This window comes from Orbicella faveolata, unplaced genomic scaffold (genome assembly GCF_042242905.1).
Source record: "Orbicella faveolata isolate gen_17 unplaced genomic scaffold, um_ofav_v1 contig_12, whole genome shotgun sequence".
In the NCBI taxonomy this organism is placed as follows: Eukaryota; Metazoa; Cnidaria; class Anthozoa; order Scleractinia; family Merulinidae; genus Orbicella; species Orbicella faveolata.
This window is the reverse complement of record NW_028301539.1, coordinates 11,506,966-11,515,836: the sequence shown is the minus strand read 5'-3', so window position 1 is coordinate 11,515,836 and position 8,871 is coordinate 11,506,966. Positions and strand designations below refer to the sequence as shown.

The following is an 8,871-nucleotide window of genomic DNA, read 5'->3' as shown; positions in this document are numbered from 1 at the left end:
GCGAATCATCAGGTAGAATGCCTGGACATTATTAATTATTCATGACTGGCGAAGCGGCAAATTTGAATGTTTGCGTGTCGTGAAATGCCCTGATTAAGAGAAGAAAGGGTCCAAATTGGCCCAATAGCGTTGATAAAACTTACTGTTCTGGTTTCCAGGAGTTAAAACTTCAACTTTCACGCGCGGCTTTTTGAAGAAGGTTGAATCTTCAATTTAAGCCGTTAAGTAAGTTGATATATGAGGTATAAGGAGTAGCTTTTTGCTCTTGAAAATGGGCAAAAATTGGCCATTTTTTGTATGGGGACTGTTTTCAGAAGCAATTTTCAGACCATCTAAACCGGCCTTCCTAATTTTCACGCACGGCAAATGAAAGATGGCTTTTTACTGAAACAAAACCTGTTTCAAATTTGAAAATTGGTCCACAGGAACCTGTAGCTTTTTGAGTTTGAAAACTTCTTGTTGGAGTTGCATTTGAAAATGGCGCGTCTTCGATGGAAGAGCTATTGTCTTAAGCACACGTCTGTATAACAATAGCTGTCAAAACTAAACAATACCCATTCAAGAAAACCACTTGACTGTAACTGAAATATTCATTACCGCGAATTTCAAAAGTATGCTGTCGGCGCAGCTGATTCATTCGAAAACCTGTTGCTCAATGAACATGGAAAGCGAAATCGTAAGTGATCGGGAGCTCTTTTCAGAGCTCTTCGAAACCCCGATCCATCCCCTGCTGATGAACATAGTACCTCCGTTCGTCAATGAAAGCAATGGCATATTTCAATTTCAACTGAATGGCAAAGCTCTTTGGAGATGGAGAGAAGTTTGTGGACAGCCGAACACAGTGTTTGCGCTTCTGCAATTAAGTATTCTGCCTCTTGGCTATCGATTGACAGAATCTGCTGGAGAGCGCGTAGGAAAAGCGTTGGCCGAAAGCATCAGGCGGTTTTGGAGAAAGACGCAACACGTCAAAAGCACGACGAAACGGAAAGAGATGCGAGCGGAGACGTGGATTAAGCTGGGAGTGAAACTGGAGGAGATCGCGGAATCACCAAAAGACGTCTTGGCTCACCTCATAGAAGAGAATAGCAACCTTCGCGAGACTGTGGAGGAAAAGGCGGCCGATCTCTACAATAAGATGCGGCAAAGACTAGCCCACTCTGGAAATGACTACACAGAAGTGGGAAAGAAGCAGCAATACAGGCAATTGACACAAATACAGTGAGTAAACTTTAATCAAGTGCTTTAACTATCGTAAACAACTATTGTAAACAATACCTAGGGAAAGCCTTCACACAAATTATGACAAGACCTAAGAACATAGCTACCTATGGTTGTATACATAGGATCATATTGCCCTTTGTTATTTCTTTGCAGAAGGAAAGCCAAAGATGCACTCTGGTTCGGAGAAACATATGGGTTAATGCCCGAGTCCTTGAAGCTCCGGGATAAAACCGGACAGACTCATGACATCAATTTAAAGGGTATTCCAACAGGTAACTAAACTTCAAACACCAATATACTGTAATAGAGTACTTCACGAGAGCAAAAGATAACTGTCCTCTTTTCACTTTCTTGGCAGATGGTCCTGAGAAAGAAAACCTGCCCATTAGTGGAGCCGTTCCTGACATACGTGTACAAAACGAAGACCATTCAAAGCAAGGAGATAGTTCCAAAGGTAGGGAGACCTTTCTAACAAAAATTATCTTTAAACAGGGTGCCTTCTGAGTCACAAAAGTGGTTTTCAGAACAGCCCTGCTTTGTGCGTTTAATAATAATAATAATAATATTTATAATAAGAATAATAATAACAACAATAATAATAATAATAATAATGTCTTGTCTCTATGAACACGAAGAATAACAAAACATAAACACTTCCAAGTCTTCAGCACAAAAAAATACACTTATGTTGGGTTAGGTACTTGATGGTTAAACGTTGTTTCAAGAAATAATGTCATCAAAATTGTTATTTCCCTTTAGAGAAGAAAATGCATGCATATGAGAAGTTGCCCGAAACTGAAAAGGAGAAAATCAGGGGAATACTTTTTATAATGGACAAGTTTTCCATTTCATGGGAGGCTTACCATGAGCTGACTCAGCAGAACCAGACACTGCCTAGATCCTACTTGGTACAGGGAATTGTCAAGGCACCATAGACTCTAGTTGGAACATAAGAAAAGCACCAGGGGACCAACCAGGAGCTGAGTTACCACTTGAGGACCTACTGAAGCAACAAATTGAAAAACATGTAAGTAAAACAAGTTACACAATTTAATTAAGCTTATGGTTGCACAGTGTGTTAGCTTATGGGAGCCACAGCAAATAAACTATAAGTTGAACAAGTCCAAAAGAAATCATTTCACACTCTGTTACATTTTGCTCTAGCTGAAGAAGACCAACCAACCAGAAGACCAAAGCCCAACAGTGAAAGTGAAAATATCTGGTGATGGTGCAAGAATGTCTCATTCCAGCAATTTATTTGTGTGCTCCTTTTCTATCTTGGATGAAGGTCAAAATGTACTCTCTAGTGCAGGTAAATACACGCATACATACATACATACACATGCATTTAAAGTGTAAAATTTGATTTTCGTAAAACAGTGCTCAATACATAAATGTAGAGCGGAGTATGTAGTTTACTTGTTTTTTTCCTCCCACAATATACATGCATTTATTTATGAATAGCAGAACAGCGTTTTTTAAAATTGAGATCCCTAATTGATAAAACTACAGTGTACTCACAAGTTATCTGTTTTTGTTTCTATACATCTCATGACTAATTGCCAATGTTGTTCGATTCTAATGAACATGTTGAAAAAGTCTGAAGTTAAACATTTCAACCAACTTAGGTCAAGTATTTCTACTCCCCCCTTACATGTATTGTGCTTTTTACAGGCAACCACACTATTGCTGTAATGAAAACCTCTGAAGACTATAAAAACCTGAGAAATGGATTGGCAAATGTGACATCAACTGTCAATAAGCTAATCGACGATGGATTTGTTGTAATGAATGGAAAGAAAGTAAAACTGCAGTTCTTCTTGGGGGGTGATTACAAAGTAAGTACAATGTCTATGACTTGATGATTACATAAAAAAACTGCAAAGTTTCCAGGACTGTGTACTGTGTACTGTGTACTGGATGACATTGAGCTTGGTGGTTTATTGCATTATTATTATCATTCCAACAGTTTCTACTTCTTTCAATGGGAATGAAGGGGGCCATCTCCAACAATTCATGCATCTGGTGCTTGATCCATAAAAAAGACAGGTACTATTCAGAACTATCTTGTTTCTTGATAATTAACTGATTGCATACCCTTTTTTAATATTTGAGGTTTCAACATGTTTTGTAAAATTCTGATCTTCCTTAAGTTTCTGTTCTATTGGTCTTCAACTTTAGATGCAACATGGATGTTCCATTCTCTTATTACCAGTCATTGAACATGAAAAGGACGCTGGGTCCAGATTGGTTTAAGCAACCTGGATGCCAACATCAGCCATTATTCAAGATACCCCTCGACAACATCATTATTGATGAGCTTCACCTTATGCTACGTGTGATGGATCGACTGGAAACAGGCCTAATCCTCGAAGTTTTAGATTGGGATGAGGTAGAATCAATATTTATTCTCTTAACAAATTTTGCTTTGAAAAAGGTTTATGTATGTTATATTTTGATTGCCCTACCATAATTAACTGACATATGAACTGACAGTTACTAACACCATAGCACATGTATCAACAGTTTCATCTTACTAATGAATTACCTCTTACCAAATCAGGCTGAAAACAAAGATAAAGCCCCATCAGCAAGAAAGCCCATCCACTTAGATGCACTTTTAACCACAATGCGCTCACTAGGAATTACCCTCAATGTATGGAGACCGAAGGAATCAGCAAGGAAAGTGGAATGGACATCTCTGCTGGGTGGAGAGAAGCGGTTACTCCTGAGAAAACTTCCCTGCAACTTTTCAAAATTGCTACCACCAGAAAGGGCACCAGTTGTTCAAAAACTGTGGACAGTGAGTAAAAATGTCATTTCTAATGCAAAGCATGTTTAAGGAAGAAAACTTTTGCTCTGGGCTTTGTTGGTTGATATATTAGTCCTGATCTTACTTGGGAATCTTCTTTAATATTTTCAGGGTTTCCAGGAGATACTGGACCTAATCAACAAAGATGCCCACACTGATAATGAGGTTGATGAAATACAAGATAAGGTCTGTAATAAATAAATAAATTTAAATAAATAGATAAATCCAAGAAAATAACCACATGCTCATAAATTGCAGAGACATTATTTCTGCACGAACAGACATTCACTTATCTTGTTTTCTTCACACAGGCTAGAAGATGGGGTAGCTCTCTGGCAAGGATGGCAGGAAGTGGACCCGGCTACACAAATGAGACAATCATCACCCCATACATTCACATCCTCGTTTATCACGTCCCCACAATGATAAGAAACCATGGTTCACTTAAGTATTTCAGTGGTCAAGGTAACATTTTTTGCAATAAAGTAAAACTTTATCACGTATAAACAGACACTAATGACCGGAGAGAGTAAATTCTTAAGAGAGAGAGATATATCAACTAACTTAACAATGTGTGCCTCTTATCTTTATGAGGGGTCGAGAAAAAATAAACCTCTTACCTGCATTTCTTCCCTTCTTTTATCAGGAGTTGAGAAAAAGAATGATGATTTCAGGCGGTTCTTCCATCGGAAGATAAACAGATGGGATGCATGTACTAGTCTCCTGCTTGTTGAAAAGCGCCAGGAAGCTCTAAAATGTTGTCAACAACAGTCCCGCAGCTATGTAAAAGAGACACAAATTTCTGGTGTGATGGAGGCAAGCAAGAATCGGCAAAGAAAGTGCCTCGGATTTCAGCTGTAGAAAAACCAAGAGAAGATGTCCTGACAACCCCTAATGCCACTGAAGATCCTCAGAAGAAGACCATTACCCAGTCAGTGGATGAGTTGAAAAAGCTGAAAATTGGTGATCTCATTCAACTCCTTAACGAACTCATAGGACATAAACCTAGTCTTCCCAAAAAACCAAGGAAACCTGATCTTATTTCTAAGATAACTGAGATAGACAATCTAAGGTCAAACTAACTAATAACCCTGGAAAAGATCAAACACAAATTTAAGTTTTAAGGGGAAAATTTTTTGAACAAACAAATAATTATTATTGTACAGCAATTCAAGTTTTAAAGCAAGAAATAGGTATTATGAAAGATATGCTGTAAATACAACACTTTAGAAACAAGAAGTGACATTAAGCTTAACTTCAAACACTTACGATATGTTTGAGGCAAGAACAATCTTAATGTACAATCGTAGCTATATTAATAAAAAGAGGTTGAAAATATTCTTGAAGAAATAATATTCTTTTGTAACAAGTAGTCAAGATCGATTAAATTTGATTACTAGGCAAAGTAAGACATTGCTCACTCACCTAATCACTTTTCCAACTACTTTCCCATTTAAGATACAGCAAACATTTTTATAAAACAAGTTGTTATTGTTTGACCTCAGAACACAGCAGACATGTTCATGAAACGAGAAATTCTTATTGTTTGACCTCAGAATACAGCAGACATGTTCATGAAACGAGAAATTCTTATTGTTTGACCTCAGAATACAGCAAATATGTTTATCAAACAAGAAATTATTATTGTTTGACTTCAGAATACAGCAAATATGTTTATCAAACAAGAAATTCTTATTGTTTGACCTCAGCATATAGCACATATGTTTCTGAAAAACGAAATTATAATAATTGTTTGACCTTAGAATACAGCAAACATTTTTATGAAACAAGAACTTCTGAGTTATTGTTTGACCACAGAATACAGCAAATATGTTTATGAAACAAAAAATAATCATTGTTTGACCACAGAATACAGCTGATATTTTTGTGAAACGAGAAATCCTGAATTATTGTTTGACCTCGGATACAGCAAATATGTTTACGAAACAAGAAATTACCTCAATTATAGCCTTTGCTCTTCCCTTGCAACAGGCGATACGAAGGAAGCCATCTTAAATTACGAGATGCGCATGAACGTGGCATAATGAAACGCTGCTACATTATATCGCCGGCCCAAAGTAATGGTACGCATGGCGGGGTCCATGGCGGGAAAAAATACACCCAGGCTAAACAGAGCTTTGCTGGGTGTGTTTTTAAAGTAAATTTTGCTTATAAGAGCAGTTTTCTTTGGAATCAAAAGTACCAAGACAAAAGGGATTAATTCCTTACAACTCATGTTGATCATGACTTTAGTTTATTTGGTGGCTTCTAAAGAAGCCGTTTTTGTTGGTGTCCCACTGGCCCACTCAAAGAGTATTTGCCAGGTATTTCTTTCTGAACACCACGCGAAGTCGCTCTACTGGACGGCACAACTTCTTGCCTTCATTGTAAAACGAAGGCGACTTTGACAGCAACAGGCGGAAAGTCAGCTGCACGATACGGCACCGGTTCCCATTGGCGTTAATCGTGCGTTCCACGTATGTTGCTAGGCCAGCGTCGTTAAGCTCCTCGTCACTAATATCGGTCGATGCTGCCTGGATCTCCACTGGAAGGCTTGGGAAAAGGAAGCGAACCACGTCATGGCGAATCTCGAGCGATTCTTCGTATTGAAGAGGAACTTTCATCCCTCTTTCAAACACGAGGTCAATTCTCTCTCCAGCTTCTTCTACGCAAACTGGATCAGGATCCGGATTTTCAAATGCCTCGATCAGCTCAGGCGGCAGGTGAGTCTTTGGTTCCCAAGTGTTCTGGCTGGAACAGTATCCCTGCCACTTGATCATGAACAGAGGCTTTCCTTGACAAATCTTTTTAGCGATGATCCGCTCAGCATCAAAGACTCCGAGAACTTCAGGCTTTCTACCACACATTCGGGGTCTGGATAGCTCGGTAGTTTCAAGACTCTTATAAAAGCCCTGTGGTGGACGACAACGTTTCTCCATCTTGTGAAAATCGACCAAATTGATTCTTACTGGTGGAAACGAGGATACTTATAGTAAACGCGATAAGACAAAGACATGCCGCAGGATCGAAATGCACCAATCACTGGGTAGCTTTCAAGTGCAAACAAATTAACGTAACAAAGCAGGACGCATCATGCAACACAACCTACCAGCGAGCTCGCGCAAAAAACAGTTATTTTCTGTGCTAACCTTCTTTTTAAAAAATGTAAACACCAAAACAAAAATATGAACCCATTTTGTCGATAAGACGCAAAACAAAATGGCTACGAATTGCGCATGCTCTGAACTTATTGGACGCCCCTGCTCCCATACGGATTAGTGAAAATGTACCATATTTGCCATTTTCTAAACTTCTCAGGTTAGAAATGGATGATCCTGAATCACCACCACCACCACCTCCACCGCCTTTAAAGCGACAAAATGCCCTTTGGGGTAAAAAGCTTCTGGAAGCTTTGAACCCCAAAGGACATGTTGACTAACATTTTAGTCGACATTTTCGGGAGGCTTTTCGGCCTCCCTCATGACTAACCAATGAGAATTTTACCTTTGGCCTACTAAAGAAGAGGCCAGCTGTAGCGATTACATCATTGATACAAGTGATTTAATAATCTACCAATGTAACATGATCATCCAAGAATGAGATTACAGTAAATTACATCTTAGACTGAACGCGTGTACACTGTACTTGTCTTCCTTCGTCTTACCCGATCACTACATTGGCGACGAGGACGGGATATAAGAAAAAGAAGCGAAGAAACAAAACGCAGATAGAAAATGGAAAATGCTTCGGCTCCACCGAGCAGTAGCACCGCTCCACAAGCCCAAGCACAACCGGCACAGCAAAACATCACTGTTACAAACAGACAGCTCAATATTACACCCTTCGTCATCGACCGCGATCCCACTAACACCGCCAACAGATGGGATAAATGGAAGAAGGATATTGAACGTCAATTCCGTTTTTTCGGCATTCAAGACCCGGAGTTGAAAAAGGATGGTCTAATCATCTACGGCGGACGCGATATCGCCGATCTCGAAGACTCTCTACCAGATGTCGAAAGTACAGATCCGCCCGCGGACGAATACACGAAATTCATTCGAAAGTTGGACAAGCATTTCCTCCCAAAGAAAAATAAAGATTACGCGAGATTTCAACTTGGAAATCTACAGCAAGAAGAAGACGAATCACTCGCCAAATACTTCGCTCGTGTACGAGAAATCGCCAAGAAATGCGAATATCACGATGAAAACGACGCCATCCGAGACCACTTAATAAAAACAATGCGTAATAGAAGAATTCGGGTTAAAGCCATTCGACAAGGCTGGAGTCTTCGAGAAATTCTGGATGAAGCCGCTATTGACGAAGAGACCAACCAGCAAGCGTCCGAAATGGAAAAGATTTCCCACGAAGAAAAAGATGTTAAACGCATCGAAGAAATGCCAACTCAAAAACCATGTGGTCGATGTGGGCGTAAACACACACAGAAATGCCCGGCGATCGGCGCCACTTGCACCGCATGTGGAAAACGAAATCATTACGCAAACGTCTGCAAAAGCAACCCTCAAGAGAAGAAAGGCTTTCGTCCACAGCAAACTCGCTATCCAAAAGATTCTCGAACAAGACGCGATCAGCGAGGACGACGAAATCATTGAAGATCAAACAATCGAAATGGAAAAATCCACCAAGTGTCAGGTCACGAGGAAATCGACCGGAAGTCGGATTCCAGCGACACTTCGAGCGATGATTGTTTCATCCACCACCTAAAGATACACAAAGCCAGCCAAAGCATTCAGAAGACCTGCACCATCCTCATCAACGGCATTGAAACCACAGTCGAGCCAGATACCGGCACGGACACCAACATAATGGATGAATAT

At 39.8% G+C, this 8,871-nt stretch overlaps 2 protein-coding genes and 1 pseudogene across 3 annotated transcripts; all 3 read left to right on the top strand.

Annotated features, from left to right (window-relative positions):
• Window positions 1-205: 205 nt before the first annotated feature.
• On the top strand, window positions 206-1,330 carry LOC110057449 (uncharacterized). Its single transcript, XM_020764035.2, has one exon. The coding sequence runs from the start codon at window positions 614-616 to the stop codon at window positions 1,220-1,222; it is 609 nt and encodes a 202-aa protein (XP_020619694.2). The 5' UTR covers window positions 206-613; the 3' UTR covers window positions 1,223-1,330.
• Window positions 1,331-1,600: 270 nt separating this feature from the next.
• LOC149116639 (uncharacterized) lies at window positions 1,601-5,438 on the top strand (annotated as a pseudogene). The gene is made up of 10 exons (XR_016205427.1): window positions 1,601-1,675; window positions 1,981-2,248; window positions 2,386-2,533; window positions 2,896-3,059; window positions 3,191-3,270; window positions 3,403-3,613; window positions 3,785-4,024; window positions 4,145-4,219; window positions 4,345-4,498; window positions 4,680-5,438. The product of XR_016205427.1 is annotated as an uncharacterized LOC149116639 (transcript).
• A 2,329-nt stretch (window positions 5,439-7,767) lies between these two features.
• Window positions 7,768-8,646, top strand: LOC149116638 (uncharacterized). Its single transcript, XM_089280002.1, has one exon. It carries the CDS (start codon window positions 7,768-7,770, stop codon window positions 8,644-8,646), a length of 879 nt encoding a protein of 292 aa, XP_089136128.1.
• The last annotated feature ends 225 nt before the right edge of the window (window positions 8,647-8,871 follow it).

Bases quoted from the DNA above. Each gene is read 5' to 3' on its own strand.
- LOC110057449 (XM_020764035.2), top strand. From the start codon at position 614: ATGCTGTCGGCGCAGCTGATTCATTCGAAAACCTGTTGCTCAATGAAC.
- LOC149116638 (XM_089280002.1), top strand. From the start codon at position 7,768: ATGGAAAATGCTTCGGCTCCACCGAGCAGTAGCACCGCTCCACAAGCC.